Genomic DNA, 19265 nt, shown 5'->3' with positions numbered 1-19265 from the left:
TAGTAATTTTTATTTAAATATTGCTTAATTTTTGGCATTCGTTGTCCATACTATTTATGGAGAAAATAATTTGACGGTTTTGACTTATTATTCGACATTTCTGTCAATAATTTTTCAGTCCCTCCCCAGAGCCCAAGGTGAGAGCACGTCAGTTTTTATTTCGAGCCGAGTCTTATAATTTCACGAAACGCCTACGCACACATAGATAAGTTAGCATAAGGGTGGGGCGCGAGTGTCGTTTGATACAATTGTTAATTTTTACTTTTTATAATATTTTTGGACTTTTTTGTAACAAACTATAATATATTTGTTACACTTAAGTACATAAACTAGGTAAATGCGATAATTAATCACATAGTAAGAAAATCAAATCTAAAAAGTGTACGAAGGGTAACCTCTTTCCCCTAATGTCGAATTAAAAGTACAAAATTGTAAGAATAAACATAGTGAATACCTGAATATACCTGAATGTAATGTAATGTTTGCACCATCCTGCTTATTTTTTTTCTCTATATTCGAAATTTAAAACAAACGCCAACTTATACCATTACTCATGTCGTGTAGTTCGTCTGGTTAATATCTAATTATTTAAATGCTTTATTAAAATAGTGCATAGTGCTAAGAAAAAACGGTTGATATACATTCCATTGTGTATTGATGCTATACTTAGTACCTTTCATGACCAGATACCGTCAACGGCCCACCCCCCTGATTTTTGTGTAATATAAAATAATTTTAATTGAATTATTTCATAAAAATACGTAATTAAATTTTTAATAATAAAGACTTGTTTAACCAAGAAAAAGTATTTTGTCTTTAGTTTTTTGTTAGTAAAAAAAAAATATTTGATTAATATTTACCTATTTTTATTTATAAAATTTATGTTCTTTACGCCCTAATTCGGTATACCTTCCAACCTTAAAATATCCAGAAAATATTAATTGTTTAGTTAGACAAATGCGGTTGAAACAATAAAAATCATAAGCATCTTAATGCACTCTGACCGCACCCTATGCTAACAAATAATTTATAATTGTGTTTGCATGTGACAACCTTATAGCTAATACATTACTCGTAATTAAATGTATTTTAATAAATCCTACGTTATGAACGCGCAATGAAAATTTAATTTATTCGTTGCACCTAAAACAAGCAACTAATTCTGTCCGGGGATGCGTACGATACACAGCATAATGCAACTGTATTATTGGAAAGTACCTATGTGTGTGTTCTAAATTAAATTCCCACGCTTACAAACTACGCTCTTAATATTTTTCGTGACCATTTAATATTCAGTATGACAAAGAAAGGAAAGAGAAGGGAGATATAGCATTCATAAATGATTTATTGATTACTATAAAATAAAAATTGACAGGGTTGAACATAATTTTATTTTTTGAAGGTGTATGAGAATTAAATCAGTAAGGCTGTTTATGTTTAATTTGTGTATATAATTTAAGTAACTATTTTATTTTTAAAGATTTTATTTTGATTAATATTCGGTATTCTCTATTTATAATCGTTTGGGATACAAAATGTAATCATTTCTTGAATTCTAATGACACTTTCAATTTTATGAATATTAATTATAGTTAACTATTTTCAACGGTTGGATGTTCATACAAAACCTGTGTTTTATTAACAGTAAATGGTGTTGAAGGAGGATGAAGTTAAACAAGAAAATTTAAGGAAAAGAAACATAATGTGACAGATAAGACAAATAAATTGTAATTAGAAAGTTGATTAATAAAAGCTGTCTGTTAATTATTAGAATGATATACATATGTATTTAATATTTTACATGCCTTAATCTAACGTTTTTAATAAAATAATATAAAAAATCTATGGAAATGTTCATTTTGTTTAACCTCCTCAGGTAATATTTTTGTTTCTAACATCAATATTAACCATTATATAAAAATGATGAGGATGTTTTTAAATATGTTGTAATAATAGTCTTCTACTCATAAGAAGTCTAGACACCGAAAATCTTTTTTATAACTCTTAACTGAAATAATTAACAAACTTCTTTTAGTTGATGAATTTTCACAAACGCTTAACTACTTTCATTGACTCATTAATGTAAGTATAAATACTAATTTCCATTTTTCTCAGGTCAGAAATGATATTTCGTACCAATTTTCATACCTTTTTAATGTTCGGTGATGAAAAGTAAGTTAAGTCACAATTTACCTACTTATGTAGCTTTTAAAATTAAGTTGATAAGTTTTTATTGTCTAATCCATATGTCAACCCGTCTCAAAATGAACTGACTGACTTCATAAACCATCGACTGTGCGTTGACGTCGAGTACTAGTAAAATATGTAAGAGACCTCGACGGAGAACCGAGTTATTCCCGACTTAACGACTAAACTAGTAAGAAGCCTAAATATATACTGGTCACTAATCGCTATACTATTTTTTTATGGCCTTTAAAAAATTTAAAATGGCCATAGTAAGTATTTTAGGTTTTAAAAATATAAATGTTCTAGATTTGCGACCATAAAAAAGTAAAAAATTCGTTTATAAGTATTAAAAAAAATTTCACAGTAGTCTTGATTTAATAGTTTAATAAAAGCTAAAAATAATATGTAACTAAAATTAAATACTTTGGTTTTACTCCAGTTATAGACAAAAGCCTTATATTATTTTTTAATACTCCACTATTATCTTTCTCTTATAACTACTCAATTATTAAGTAATTAAATGATAATACTTTTGCTTGAGTTGAAATATTTGTCCCTCGATCAGTCAAAAAGTAAGTCATCTCAAAATCCAGTGTTTCAGAATTATCGATAGTTGACCTTGAATGAATTTAACCGATGATTTCGGGTTCAAACCCAGGCAGGCACCACTGAATTTTCATGTGCTTAATTTGTGTTTCTAATTCATCTCGTGCTCGGCGGTGAAGGAAAACATCGTGAGGAAACCTGCATGTGTCTAATTTCAACGAAATTCTGCCACATGTGTATTCCGCCAACCCGCATTGGAGCAGCGTGGTGGAATATGCTCCAAACCTTCTCCTCAAAGGGAGAGGAGGCCTTTATCCCAGCAGTGAGACATTTACGGGCTGCTAATGCTAAAAAAAAATAAATGAATTTTGAGAAAAGAATAATTACGAAGTCAAAGTTGCAGTTAGCAATATGTATATTTTACAATCCTTCGCAATCGTGTAATTATTTTTAGTGACAGCTCAATATTTTTTAAAAGAAGGAATATCTGTCTTTATGGCAGTCTTAAATATCATGCCACATAAAATAATATTACTTAAAATTCAACCAATCATTAAACAGCTTATTACAACAATAATTTTATAAGTACATAATAATGAAAAATAAATAGTCGATTATAATATGTAATAATGTGATATTATTTATTGACATCCTATGACGTAGCACCGTATTGGAGGCTAGGGTTACTCGCTAACAATTGTTATTTTTTTGAAACGAGTGTTTGGACTCTTCGTAGTAGTCAATAATGTTTTTTTTTCATTAATCAGTACCACAGATGGAACGTTTTTCCTTCTATTTATTAATTATTCTACTCTTTACTGGTGCAAATATCATTAAACTTATTTAAATTTAGTTTCGTTACTTGCCCTACTTATGTTGAGAAAGTAATGGTTTTTACAATACTATCGATAGTATTGCTCATGGGGAGCTTTTGGGATACTATTGACAGTATTGACACGAGACAATACTATCGCTTACAGTCTCTTTAAAAGTTATTGATAGTAGTGTTGCATATCGATAGTCCACTATCGATAGGCTATCGATAGTTAAGGTGTAAGCGATACTTTCGATAGTATTGTCACGTGTCAATACTATCGATAGTTTCCCATGAGCAATACTATTGATACTTTCGATAGTTTTGCAAAAACCATTACTTTTAACCTAAACTATCAATAGTATCGATAGTTTTGTGCTATCGATAGCCAGTAATTTCCGATAGTATTGCTTTCTCAAGATAAGTAATTTAGTAGGACAACTATAGTGTATATTTTAAATGTATTTTAAGTGTATAATTTAAATAAATGAAATTACAAACATTTTGTGCGGAATTTTACTATATATATATTTACAAAATGGACTGAACACAAACATTAACAAACATTGAACATTAATAGGGCGCGGAGCCGAGAGCCGAGATGGCCCAGTGGTTAGAACGCGTGCATCTTAACCGATGATTTCGGGTTCAAACCAGGCAGGCACCACTGAAATTTCATGTGCTTAATTTGTGTTTATAATTCATCTCGTGCTCGGCGGTGAAGGAAAACATCGTGAGGAAACCTGCATGTGTCTAATTTCAAAGAAATTCTGCCACATGTGTATTCCGCCAACCCGCATTGGAGCAGCGTGGTGGAATATGCTCCAAACCTTCTCCTCAAAGGGAGAGGAGGCCTTTATCCCAGCAGTGGGACATTTACGGGCTGCTAATGCTAGGGCGCGGAGCTTTTGGAGGGAGAACGTCATATAAGGGATGGAGGAGTTTGGGGCAAGAAAACAGTATATGGGATAAGGAACCTTCGTCTAGGCCACATTCACACAAAGAGTGATCTCTGACTCTAATTTTACAAAGATGTATGGGAGTACATGCATGTCCAAGGCGTAGTCGGCAGATAGTTGTGGTGACCCAACGATTAGCTTGTCTGTGAAGAGAAAACCAAGGTCGCCTTGGAATATCTGATTGTAGAGATGCGTAAAATCTACCTTTAGATTTTGATGAAACTTTCCAAATAGAGTTCCAGGATTTATCCAGATAAGTTTTCGCTAGAGCACTCAAGTCCTGAAATGAATTTTTAAAATGTTCAAGAGAGCCAGTTGTTATAGCAGCTCTAGCGAACGATTCTGCTGCATCATTATCGGATATACCAGAGTGGCTTGGCTTGGTACCCAGTGTGTTTGATTTATGAATAAACATTATAAATAATTATAACATTAAAAAAACTTTTAGGAGGTTGGTGGCGTTACAATGAAACTTTTGTAGTAATCTTGACTCTAACGATTAGAATACATTACGAATACATTACATTAAAAAACCAATACTATAAAAAAATCGCTGGCTATCGATACTATCGATAGTAGCAATAGTATTGCTACTACCAATAGTATTGCCACTATCGATAGTATTGCTCACGGAGAGCTATCGATACTATCGATAGTACTATCGATATCCTGAATAGTTTTCGAGGTTAACTATCGATAGTTCCGCAACGCTGATTTGTAGGTTGCCGTGGGGTACCTACCATCTAATCTAGACAATATAAATAATCAAATTAATTTGATAACGAGTATAATATATTTACGGTCAACACATAGGTGTACCTACACTTAATATATTTTGTACTTTTGTCGACGTTCTAATAATTGTGGTTTTGATGTTAACGAATACATTTTAAAATTTGAATCAGATTTACTATAAGTATTATGGCCTAATACAACAACCAGCTGTTGTTGGTTTGTTATAATTTAACGATTTATACTCATTATATTAAATATTATAAACAAACACATACTCATTAATTTGTATTAGAATAAGCTTACAGACCGCTTAAATTACAAAATTAACCACAGAGGCAGCAAAAAAAAAATTACATTGCAACAAAACAGGTATGTGTAGATATGATAATATTCTAATAAGTGATTTAAGTAAAATTAAAAGAAAAGATAAATATTTGTTAAAATTATTTATTAATTATCTATGCTGTTGCCTCGGGCAGTGTTGTGATAATGTCAGAGTCTCCGGGGTCAGTAATGGCGAGAGTGCATACTCTGTAGTACTTTCCGCATGCTGTGCCTAACTCAATGTTGTTACCACTGTAATGATGGACTCCCGTTTTGGCTAATAGAGCATAGTATTCAATTTCTGATTTCCTGAAACAATAATATTTTCATTTAAAAATTTTAACTTTATTTAGTTTGGTAAGGTGTCATTAATATTACGGTTAACACCATTTTTTAAATATGATATTCATATTATAGCTTATGCCTAAATAACAAGATGGCCTGCATTGGAAGATGTTTGAGAACAATTTATTTTTTATGTTATAGGATGGTAGACAAGCATATGGGCCACCTGATAGTATGTGGTTCCCATAGCACTGTAAGAAATATTAACCATTCTTTATATCACCAATGCACCACCAACCATTGTTTCCAACTAAGATGTTATGCCCCTTGTGCCTGTATTTTCACTGGCTCACTCACTTTTCAAACCGGAACAACAATACTTAGTACTGTTGTTTGGCCATAGAATATCCAATGAGTGGGTAACTAAGAATATTATATGATATAATCATTGCACTAAATCTGAGGTAAAGGAGTAAAATTTATTTAGCTTTTAGAAGTATTGAGAATAAAAAAAATGTAGTAGAAACTTATTGAACTATTTAAGTCATAAATATGAATTTCATAGATCTTCACCCTTTTTCTTTACTGGTCAAAGAAGTGGTCAGGTAACAACTAGTTAACAATATGTAATTGTAAAAAGATAATATTTGTGGATGATTAATAATCTCACCTCACATGTAGCAAATGGATCTAGACTACTCCATAGGGTTCCCATGTATATTATGATTCAGTAATTTTTATCAAAGCTATTATTTAAATTAAGAAAAAGTAACATGAGCTTATGACCTTTATTAAATTAATGAATCACTTTCAGGGAAACCATACTTCTTTGTCCAAAGACTCCATATGCTTTCCAATAACAAAAGAAATAGGGAACTCTACTTCTCAGTAGTCTCACCTTAGAGGTGGAGCATTCTTGGCGATGATGACCAGTTTAGCTTTGCCTTGACGTAAAGTCTTGAGTGTTTGCTTGTAACCCAGGCAGTATTTTCCTGATTTCATCACCAGAGCCAACCGAGAGTTGATAGACTCGATGGTCTTTTTCTAAAATAAAAATTGTAAATTGTATTTATTGTTGCATGAAATCAAATTAAAATTTCAATTTCTGCGCCTCCAAAATCTTAAAACAAATAAGTTTAATTAACATAACCTAAAAATGTATGTATCATTCTCAACCACACTAATTATTAAATTAGCTAGCCTATCGCGAGACACGTAATTTAGGACTTTGAAATTAATAATTGGAGATCATTTATAACAGATATAATAAATAATCACGCCAACAAGTCCTGAGCTGTGATAACCACGTGTTACTTACTTGTTTCTTAGCCGCGACCATTTTGATGGCGATTGATAACAACTACCACTGAAATGAGAATACAGTTTTATTTTAAACTGATAAAGGTTATATCTTACAAGCTAGGATAATTTTATAAAAATATTGTAGCTAAAAACTTCACGAGACGTACCTCTCCACACGTTAGGTTGAGTAAAAAGAATGACTTGTTGTAGCAACACAGATAAGTAAAAATGTCACTATGCTTTGAACGAATGAAGTAAATCGAATGAATTCATATAATAATTGTTTTTTAGGGGGAAAAAAATAATAACTTTAATGCAGGCATTAAGATTGTTTCATATCAAAAATGTTATACATAAAATATAAATAAGAAATCTTATTGGGATAATAAATGAATTCCAGATAAAAACTGCAAAAATGTTATTTTTATTTGACATTCCGAAAGCCGTCAGCGTGACTGCGACCACGATAGAGATTCAAGAGTAATGAAACGAGTAATCAGTTACTCACATGTATATTAATTCTATGAGTTATTTTAATTACAATAATTCCTGTAACCGAAGAGTTACATTACAGTGATAGTTTTTTAATTTACATTGTAACTTGTTTCTGCTTACAAGCTTATATTGTATGGTAATTGGTAATATGAATTCCACACTCCACATTATCCACAGTTATAACTTGACAGTCTCGTAGTACAACCGTATCTATTATTGCGGTATCGTATTGATGACGTCAAATTGTTTTGCCGTTTATTTAGATGACGCAAGCAATTTAAGTGTGTGTTTACACTTAAATAACAATTAATATCAAAAAATAAAAATAAATAAATAATTATGTCAGCAAAATCTATAAAGAAAACAAATAGTTCGGAGCCATCGGCTTTGGGGAAGATTTACCTCATAGCCTACAATGCTATACAAACATTGGGGTAAGTACAATTACTGAATATTTCTGGTTTATATTAGACATCGCTATTTAATAGATTTGATATATTCTAAGAGAAAGTTACAAAATATAATTATGTAATTGAAATTTTTAAGTTAAAATACAACTGTTTAAATGTTAAGTGTTTTTAGAATTTAACGCGACACTATAATTAGAATTAAAAAACTTATTAATTTTCTTATAATTATAGAGCTTAAGCTTACTAGTAAAACAAAATATGTATAACTTTTTAATTACAAATTTACAATAATTTGTATCTTGAACAAAATTAGGTACTACTACTTTGGTAATATAAACGAATTGTTTAGGTAGTGGCTTTAAAGAAAATTGAAAAAAATATTCGTGTAAATTATAATTAGTCTTCAATATTTTAAAGTAGCAAAAGTAGATTTAACATATGTAGGTACATATGTTAAATCTACTTAAAAAAATTACTATATCAAAATTTTAATAAAGTGTTTTTTGCTATGGTTTTGAAACTTGACCAAGTCATGGAAATTTGACCGCGTCTAGAAGTAGAGAAAACAGTCATTAAACTGGACAAACCGCAAGCCGACATCTTAAACTCGGCCAATGACCGTTTCGCGATCATAGCTCAAGTTAAAAAGGTAGAAGATTTTAGAGTATGCATAACAAAGTAATAATAAACATATTATTTTAGCGAAATCTCTTCGTTCTTAAACAGTGTCTTTATATAATGTTTGCGTGGGTTTTTAATCGGTTTTTGTACAAGACTGTACGACATGTAATTTTTTTTAAGTCGTGACATGCTTTTATATTTTCTCTCAAATCTTCAAATAAAACCAACATGTCTGAAACATTATGTCGTACAAAACAAGTCTACGTACCTACTTCATTAAAATATTTTAATGTTGTAAGTAAGGCGAGGTCCGTCGTATGAAAAGGCTTCGTGACCATCTGATGAGCTGACCGACCTATGGGACCTCTCGAATAGCTCAGTTTAAGCTTATATTATAAATTTTTATTTTAGTTTTCTTTGCTAATTTAATAAGCGTATAAAAGTGATTCCTAAAACACTGAGTTTAATAAATATTAAGTACGATGATATATTTTTTCAATTAAGTATAAAAAATGGATGATCCCAATTAATTTTTCATTATCTTTAGATATACTAATTTTAAAGACAGCATTTAAAGTAAATTTATAGCGCAAACAAAAGTCAGCTTGAACGGTCGCGATCACAATTTTCTAAAACTATTTCACCTTAAACGTAATTCAAAAATAGAACGATGCTTTCACCGCATAATTAAGAACAGTTATAATTAGCTAAGTAACTGCATTTATTTATATTAAAAAAAAACTATTATTATTATTGTTTACGGACTGACATTTATTTAGTCTTTCTTTAACAAATTTCGAACGCTGGTTTCCATATAATCGCTATTAAAACCAGTCTTCAAACTATTACTAAGTACATGCGATAAGGTAATAACTTACATTGACCAAAATTGCTTTGTCATTATTTACGACGATATTGCTTCATAATCAGTAATGTTTGTAATTCAATGGAAAGAAGCAGTTAAAATGTCATAAAATATAATATCCTTTGATCGAAATTCGGTCAAACGCTACCAACTACGTTGGAAATGGGCAATATATTATTGCCCAAAAGTGTGTGCGCTAACACAGACATATTTTACTCTTATCTCTCATGTATTAGTTTTCACTTTTATACTTTAATGGTATTTCGATACGAACGAAGATGTCGTAACTTTACATCTTGGAAAAATCCAGACATCAATTTCAATGATTTTTGGTGAGGCTCGAACCTCGAATTCGGAACATCTGTAACCGTGAATTTAGCTATTTTATCCTAAATGGTCAGTTTTATCAACGTTATGTTATGGTGTAATAATTTATCGTGTATTTACTTTTAGGTGGTCCTACATGTTATTGCAGTCGGTGACATACTTTTTAGACCGCGGTACATTGGATAATTATTGGAAAGAAGTGAAATGGACAATAATCATATTCCAGACAGCGGCATTGTTAGAGGTATGTTAGACAAATATAAAAATAAGAAAACAATTACAAACACACACACACTCATACAAGCTCTATCATCATTACTTACGTATAATATTTATAAGAGGACGATACATGTTTTATTATTCAACAATATGCATACTATGTAAGAATTAATCATCATAATTACGATAATTTCAAGGTACAATATGACGCGGTGAACCATACGAAGAGCAAACACACGTAACACACACATTGTCAAAAAAGGTCGAGATCTTATATTCATTATTGGTTAGATTTCGGAAAATGGCGTTTTAAAGGGCTATACGAATAATAATAATAGAATATATTCAAATATCTATGAATATATTCTATTATGAATATATTATATTATTTGACATTTTAAAACTATCTTCTCTCATACATCTTTGTTCTCGGACATCGAATTTGTACCATTATAAGTATTTTTTTTTATCATACAACAGACTATTTAAGTTGAACTGTATTCGACCATTTTTTATTTCGTTGAGATAAAATTGAGAACGCTCATTAAATGATAATCTTATTTTGGAGTATATTATAATTGGTTACTAAAAAAGTTAACAATAGCGTATGTAAGATGCTTCATGTGCAAATGAAATAAATTTGTATAAAGTTGGCTTTTAAGATATACTCGTAGATTTGTTAGGTCTGTCGATCACGCCACGGTTTTCTACCGGCTTGATAGCCGACCTTAGACCTAATACACGTCGTGAACTTGTATATATCACGGCAAACCCCCGGATGAGATAACGGCTAAAGTTATCTCAAAGTAATGCAGTCGTGTTTTTCTGTGCCAAAAGCCACTTTTTTTACAGTTACCGTTAGTTTAATATTACAGGTATTTCATTTATCTATGTAATTAATAATGTGGATTTATTTATTATATTTATAAAAGCAACGTTGTTACACTTTAAAGACTCTCACTCCACATGGGGAAACAGTCGTAGTTGATCACAACATAAAATCTTGTACAAGCGACCTAGTAACATCGATATGTCCCTTGGTATGTCTAAGACTAATTGTATCGTTATGTAATTATTAATTATTCATAAAATCGTCTGAATGAACTCTAAATAAGTAATTATCGTTAATAGATCGAACAAAATATATTATTTACTTATCTTAAAAGGATGTTTATTGCACATCACCGACGCGAAAGAAAGTGCTTAAAAACGCTTTCATAACTCTCAGCTATTTAACTCACTAAATCTTCTTCACACTTTTTACACAAAGTTGTGAAAAAAATGTTCAATTTTAGAGATAACTTATATGGGTAATTTTCAATAATTGTTGTTGAAAATTTCATAAATAATAAAAACTGACATCAAAAATTTGCCGGCACGTTAATATAAACTTAGATAGGAAAACCCGATAATTTTTTATTGGTCCAATTTAAACTCAGGACATAGGATCTGCGGTCTTATAATTATCAACGAGACCAACGAAGCCAAGCGAAGACCAACCGTCGATGGTCACTCTATCGGATTACGAGAGAGAGGAAATAGAAAGTGCACCTGTTTTTTTGTATTTTTCAATACACTATTTAAAAATTGTTTTAGTATTTTTTCTTGCGACTTACGTTCTCCTTTTTCCTCTCTCTTTTTACTATATGAGCGATTGAGGTGTTCAATTTGGGAGTTTGTAACTCGCTTACAAAAGTGTTAATTTTCATCCCGGAAAATTTCTTCCGAATTTGTTTTGTAATTAATAGACCATATATTTGAAATAAGAAAGTTAGACAAAACCGCGAACAAGAACTAGTTATATTGAGCTAGTCGTTTATGAAGTCATGATTATAAATAGCTCATACTTTTGGAGGCTTTTGTATTTTGAGGAGTTCAAATAAACCACAATTGTATCTTAATATCAGTAATTTGATTTATTTAATTGAACTCGAAAAGGTATTTAAATAATTATCAGACATTTACATATATAAATTTAATTTTTCCTGTTTCTACCATCTTTTTTTCTACTCTCATGTCCAGCATATAAATACGTTGACAAACGGAACAAAATGGCATCGAATTATTTCGGCTTTATCTGTTTGTTTCCATATTGTTAGTTGCTTAGATTATTTTCATATATCGAGATAGAGTATTGCAATACAAAATAAGTAAAACAGTCGGGCCAACTTTATTACCTTGGAGTGTCACACTTACACTTGACACTCGTCAAACGTCTTATTTATTTATTAGAGTGCATGTAGTTAGTAGCCAACTATTAGCCAATGCTTTTCGGCCTGGTCTCAGCCCGTTTGACATTCTATCTAGACATATAAATTAGTAAGGTTAGTGGTTACATACACTCCATAATAAATATGTACACGTAACATTTTGTTTACAAAACTCTTGTATATATGTAATTGCTATAAAATATAAATACATAACGCCTGACACTCATCGAATACTACGATTTAGCTCGAATGAGAATGTTAAGCAGTATTTAATCTATTTGATATTATGTTTATTTCTTTTTTTATTAAAATTAGCCTGTTATTGTAATTTTGCAATTCAGTTTATTATTGATATTATATGTCTCAGAAAATTTAGACTACCTGTAATACGATTACTTATACCATAAAAACTAGGCCCATCTTAATCCAATAATTCCAAGCTTGTCGTGTCGGGGCGCTGATTCGCTCCAAAGCGACGTCTTTTTTTTTGGACGGAGGGAGAGTAAATCACCCGAATACTGCTTGCATCCGGGTTCTTGTGGTGCTAAAGATGGGGTCGACAAAAACTTACTATTTAGCCCTGTATTTTTAACATTAAACATTTCGACTGTTCGAATGATTTGCTCCTTTGACTAGAGATTAAAATAAATAGATAAACTTACACTTTTGGTCATAAGCATACTTCCAATCAAATTTTTTACCATAAAAGTAAAATACATATGGACTTTGCTCTTTTGCGGTTGTTAAAAACACTTAATATATATCGTTCGTAATAGTTGCCTTAAGGTGCGTACAGACTAACTATGTGCGGCACGTTTTCGTTCTTCACAACGAGCGTGAGTCGATCATCTTACACTTACGTGAAGCGTTTCGGATGCGTTTCCGTACTTCAGCAAACGTGGGACCAATACGTTTATCGACTCTGAGCTGCCTCTGTCTGGCCGTACCCTTACCTTTAATACAATAACTAAACAGTTTTATGCATTATATAATATCTAACACCTATAAAAAAGGCGACTATTTCGTAAACCGTATAAGAAATTATTTATTTAGGTTCGTATGTGGTCACCACTATCCCTAAAAATTGTTACTGTACAAATATTATATAAATATGTATAATACTATAAGACATTCCTTACAACGCCATTTCGCCACCAACCTTGGGAACTAAGAAGTTATGTTCCTTGTCCTGTGTCTACACTGGCTCAGTAAGTCACTCTTTTGGCGCTAAAATAATGAAACATTTTTTTAATTTATTTTTTTAATGTCGAATAGATATACTTTACATACATTAGATCTGTTAGAATTGGAGTTTGTCGATAACAATTTACTTTATAAATGTTCAAATTGTGGTGGGCTCTGATCAAAAGATATATAACTGAAATGAAGTGATAAAGACTATCTTGTGCACAGAAGCAGTTAAGCTCAAACCCGGGAGGTCGTACGTAGTTAGCCCAATGACGTAAAGGACAGTGCGCTGCTGTTGGACTTCCTCTTGGAATTATTGTAATAAAAACAGCAGAGATTCGATTATACTATTGCCACATACATGCCAAGCATCTATTTTTATATAAAAAGTCATAATCATTTTCCAACTATTCATATTATTTTTTTACGTCAGCAGCGAGAAAATTATATTATTACTTGTTTCGAGACTCTCGTTATGTTAAATCTTTACCACAGATTACTCATTATTTAAATATTTTTTATATTAAAACACAAAACAACGAACAACGTATGTCGTAGTAGGTTCACACGTTTTCAATTGTTTTTTTTTTGTACAGCTGTAGCGCCGCTTACTGAACCGGCCAGTAACTTGTTTGCGTTCTCTAAAATTAATTCTTTGTTAAATCGTAACAATTTAGTAAATTACAATCAAGAATCCTCTTTATTTTCTGCCCATCTACGGCTGGAACTCTTGAAAATGAGAATATAACCGATTGTTATGTGCAGTTATAGTCCCTTAAGCACTGGGATAAAAATCGAATTACGCTATTAGTATACGTATATGAATTTATCGCAAATTAATTTTGTTGCTCAAATAGTATTTTATTATTTACTTATCGCGGTATTCACTTATAACTACTAAGATAAATTCTTATTTGAGTAATGCAAAGGATATTTTTAAAACATTGCCATTCTGTTTTGATATCCCAAAGTTATCACTCAGATAAGCATTTCTTTTTTGTACGCAAAGAAACAAAGACGAACGCAAAACAGAAAGTTTCATAATATAAATTTTGAGATTTATTTGACACCCGCGGCTTCCCTCGATTTTTAGGGATAGATCAGACAGACAGAGGTAATACATATATATATACGTAATCATAATCGATAATGCACGATTTCCCAAAAGTACGATTTTGACATTTTCGCTTTTCTTATTTTCCACTGATGACTTGTCCACTGGGCTTATGTATTAGTGCGGTAGTTTCGTGTGGATCAGAATGAAACTCTGATGGTATTGAGTCAATTAATAATTTTATTATTAAAAGTATAGTTTTCGAGGAACATATTGAAAATTGATGAAAGGATCGAGTCGAGTCGCGTGAGTGTGATGAGATTAAAATAGTCTAGATAATATATATCATACGAAAATGTTTTTAAATTGCATTACGATAGAGCTTTGTGTCTATTACTTATTTAACGTATAATTGAATTAACATGCCAAGTTCAATGAAATGTTGCCACATTGTACTTGAATTCTCACAAAGGATGATTCGTTTGAAATTTGAGGTCTGCATATGTTCAGACTAAATTAATTAGTTATTTAAATGAGTTTGATTTATAGTTTTCAAGTTCACTTATTTATTTTTAAATGTTGGAGTCTGTTTACTTCATTCATTTACTTACAGGCCATTTTTTATAAACATATTTGTTTATTATTATTTTTTATTTTAGGTATTACACGCCGCGATACGACTGGTCCCTTCCAGCGTGATCGTCGTGTTGATGCAGGTTTATTCACGGGTTTTCCTCGTGTTCGGAGTCTTGCTGACCACTAACGGCGCTACAGTCAGCCCCGGCTTGCCACTCTGTGTCTTAGCTTGGTCCATAACAGAAATAATACGTTACGCGTACTACGCCTTAAACTTGTTAAACACCGTACCACAAATGCTATTATTCTTCAGGTAAGTGTGCTTAGATTACTTTTATCATCAAAAAATATTATCAATAACTTGTAACGTCAATAATAGTTACTCCTTTTGTAAAAGTAGTAAGGTGTGGTATGTATGTATCTAACTTTAATGAATCGTTTTATTTTCAATTGTAAAATTATATTATCATATATTGAGTAAGGTTTGCTTACTAAAAGTAAACAGATTAAGTATTTAAAAAAATAAAGTCGCCTCGAGCATAACGCTTATTGCTTACGTGACGATCTCAACCAGGTCACTTTAAGCCGCGTAAAAGAACTTCGTTCCAAAAACTGCTGAGTATTTTGGACAGTTATTATAAACTGGTTCATAGTTCATTTCATTCCGAAATAGTAGAGTATTTGTGACGCTTAATAAACAAATGCCATGCTGCTGAATTGAATACATATTTTCACTTTGACTGTTTAATGAAGGAAGACAAAAAAGTATTTTTTAATTTACATCTAGTTATGCAAGGTGCATTAACATAAAGTCAAATCAGGGATCACTGTATTTTTAATCGTAATACAAATACTAAAACGTAAAATATTCAGCGATTAAATTTAAAATGCTTTATTATGTATTTATACGGCGACGGATGGGGTCAATCTTGGTGTTTAGGTATGAGTAAACTAGTATACATTACTAGTGTGTGTAAGGTTACAGGGGTTAGGGATGTACAAATCTTTATTCGATGGCAACTCCTTGTTATTTAGGGAAGGTTATTTAAGTTTGATTTATTTACAGAAAACAATGCCACTCGTCATTAAGTATCCCTTAAATTTTTCTTTGAATTTTTGTTAGTACAATATAAAGTTTTATTTCATTAATGGTTAGATTAAATTTATACTTATATATATTTTGAAAACAGCAACTTTAGCAGATTGTAAATTCACGTTAATTTCATATTTTTTCCCATATTAAATGACATGTGTGACATTGTATCATAAACTGTGGCCATTGACAACGCTGTGAAAACTCCTCTACACTGAATGTGATTGCTTACTAATGTTACTTAACATACTAGTATCACCAGTTTGTCATTTAAATTTTGGGGGTTAATAGGAATGTTACTTATGACCTTTTTTGTTACCATAGACAAAATTGTTTTTCTTTTTTTTCAGATATTCAACGTTTCTCGTGATGTATCCTATCGGGATAACCGGAGAACTTCTATGCATGTATCACTCTTTAGGTGAAATATCAGAAAAACAATTATTCACCATATCTATGCCAAACAAGTGGAACTTTATCTTTAATTATTATTATTTCTTAGTATTCTACATGCTATTATACATCCCGCTGTTTCCAGTTCTCTTTGGTCATATGCAGAAGCAAAGAAGAAAAATGTTAGGCGATGGTTCGAAAAAATCTGCATAAATTTAAAGAAAATAAATACATTTTTATTCTTAAAACCTTCTATTTATAATTTCATCTCTCAAAGTTTAAATAAAACTCATTTAAAGTTTTTCAATTATTGTCTATGATTTATTAATAACCTTACACTAGTTTAAGTTATTTTATTGTTTCATGTTTTTTCTTAATTTATTTTGTATTCTCTAGTTGAAGTCATTTGGAACTGACTTCGCACCAAGGTTAAAAACATTGAAAAAGAAGTAAATAAAAAAATATGTAAACTACAAAAGTATAAAATAAAATCGCTTCCCGCTGTCTGTCTGTCCTTATGTATGCTTAGATCTTTAAAATTACGCAATGGATTTTCTTACGAAGCGGCTTTTCTTAATAGATAGAGTGATTCAAGAGGAAGGTTTATATGTATAACACTTGCATAATACTTTTTTTTTATTGGTTCACTAACAACATAACATTTGTATATATCTATTACAGTTCTAAGCTTATAAACTACCAAAAAGAAAATGATCGTTTTGAAAATTATATTTAATAATAATATAGTAGAGAAATTCTAATAATTTGAGAGGTTTCTAATGTGATGTAAATAAACACATGTTTTTGCGCTTACATTGCAAACGCTGGCTGATGAACCCTTCGAGGTAGATAAAAATAACGTAGTACAGTATTGTACACCTTAAAAAGGTCTAAAAAAATTCCGCGATGGTATGTGTCTATCTATTAGGGATAGCCCTGAGAGATACAATAACCATTTTTAAGTCTTTAATTTTTACGAGAAATAATGGCTTATTTACTAAAAGATTGTAAGCAATACAGCATTAATCCTTAACCAATTATGTACCTTAAATATCTTATGCATTTAATATAGATCAATACATCTTAAGCCCTATACAGCATCTCATTTAAAAAAATGAAATTTTCGAAAATATTACGGATTAAAAATGCAGGGACATAGCGGTTTGAATTGTGTAATGAAAAAAAAGCGCTGAATGTTGACAAAAAATAAAGACATTCTGTAGTATATTTAGTATCTGCATTGCACCCGTGCGAAGCCGGGGCGGATCGCTAGTAGTAAATATAATATAATACACCAATTTCAGTTTCCGAAAACGTGACCTAACAGCAATATTAGCATTCCGGTTTAAGCAACAGTAATATTTCAGTTACATTAAAACTTTTTTATCGGTATTAATATTCGAAATGTTTTGAAGAAATATTTTAATTTTTTCTATTTAGCAATATAAATAAATGAGTAAAAACTATCCTCTGTTTACGTTATTATTGGCTTTTTGCTCTTAAGCTATCTACAAAATCCGCTTATTTTTAAAAAAAATTAAATGATTTTTGATGTAGGTAATTGAGGCGCGTAAATAGCGATGCAACCCTACTTACGCCCAATAAATCAGTGCGGGACGAGATGTTATTGCTATCGATACCGCACCTCCCAAAGGTAAGTTGAGTCAGCCACGATAATACCAGGCTCAAGGGTCATAGGTTCCATGATTGATGACACTCTTAGGTGACATTACTGTCGGGTTTGGTGGGTTTATTGTCAGCATTTCTATTAAAATATATAAATAATGTTTGCAACAAAATATTTGTATTGACCAAATAATACATATTAAATTATATTTTTATAGTATGTTAAATACATAATTTAGCAAATAAAAGAAAATTTTATTCATAACATGTTAAGTACCCTACAGACTCACACATAAAAAACAACAGTATAAAAATAAGTAGCATAAAAACTTGAAGGAAAAATACTATTAAGACCTTGAGATATACTCATAAGTCTTTAGCGGAAGACTTTGTACTGGGTTGGTTTAAGATTTTATTGTAAACAAACTTGTATGTTCTGATGGTTCTGCGTACATAGGTATAAAAAAATATTACTTTAGAGTTCCCCTGGCATAGACCCCTTTTTTCCACGCAGTGGAATCCTTCAGAACGCTATCCGGGGGTGGGAAAACGGAAAAAGAAAATTTTGTGGGATATCCGTGCACTAAAACCACTGAGTTGGTCGTCCTCTGAACGGATCGGAGAGGCTGCGGGTTGGTGCTCTGCTCATGACCCGGTGGAGCTCTCCTCAGGAGAGAACTGGTGTGCTGGGCCCCCAAACTTCTCGCTAGTGATTACGGCAGCGGGATGCCATCCCGGCTACCACCATAGTCTTCTGACGTACTATGAAATATGGTAGATATATATATGACAGACAATTTTGTTAATTTGTAACATTCTTATCAGAATTTAGGTAATAAGAGTAACAAAATATTCATAAATATGTCGATAAACAAAAAAAAATTGTATGTAGATAATTTGTATGTAGATGTTTTTTGTTCCTTAAAGTTAAAGGATAAATGTTAAAGGATTTTTAAAGAAACACGTTTAGGATTTACGTTCACGATTATTATCAATGAAAACGGTTGAGTTTTAGGATTGAGATTACTGGCGTAAT

General features: G+C 31.3%; 2 protein-coding genes across 2 annotated transcripts; one reads left to right on the top strand and one right to left on the bottom strand.

Annotated features, from left to right (window-relative positions):
* Nucleotides 1-5672: 5672 nt before the first annotated feature.
* Nucleotides 5673-7416, bottom strand: LOC125072919 (60S ribosomal protein L30). The gene is made up of 4 exons (XM_047683573.1): nt 7320-7416; nt 7169-7216; nt 6749-6894; nt 5673-5874 (listed from the first exon to the last, which is right to left on the bottom strand). Exons 2-4 carry the CDS (start codon nt 7187-7189, stop codon nt 5700-5702), a joined length of 342 nt encoding a protein of 113 aa, XP_047539529.1. The 5' UTR covers nt 7190-7216; nt 7320-7416; the 3' UTR covers nt 5673-5699.
* Nucleotides 7417-7633: 217 nt separating this feature from the next.
* LOC125072903 (very-long-chain (3R)-3-hydroxyacyl-CoA dehydratase hpo-8) lies at nt 7634-16897 on the top strand. Its single transcript, XM_047683572.1, has 4 exons — nt 7634-8081; nt 9997-10114; nt 15201-15430; nt 16561-16897. The coding sequence occupies exons 1-4, from the start codon at nt 7987-7989 to the stop codon at nt 16814-16816; spliced, it is 699 nt and encodes a 232-aa protein (XP_047539528.1). The 5' UTR covers nt 7634-7986; the 3' UTR covers nt 16817-16897.
* The last annotated feature ends 2368 nt before the right edge of the window (nt 16898-19265 follow it).

This window comes from Vanessa atalanta, chromosome 2 (assembly GCF_905147765.1).
Source record: "Vanessa atalanta chromosome 2, ilVanAtal1.2, whole genome shotgun sequence".
In the NCBI taxonomy this organism is placed as follows: Eukaryota; Metazoa; Arthropoda; class Insecta; order Lepidoptera; family Nymphalidae; genus Vanessa; species Vanessa atalanta.
The sequence above is the reverse complement of the archived record's forward strand: the minus strand, read 5'-3'. Positions and strand labels throughout refer to the sequence as shown.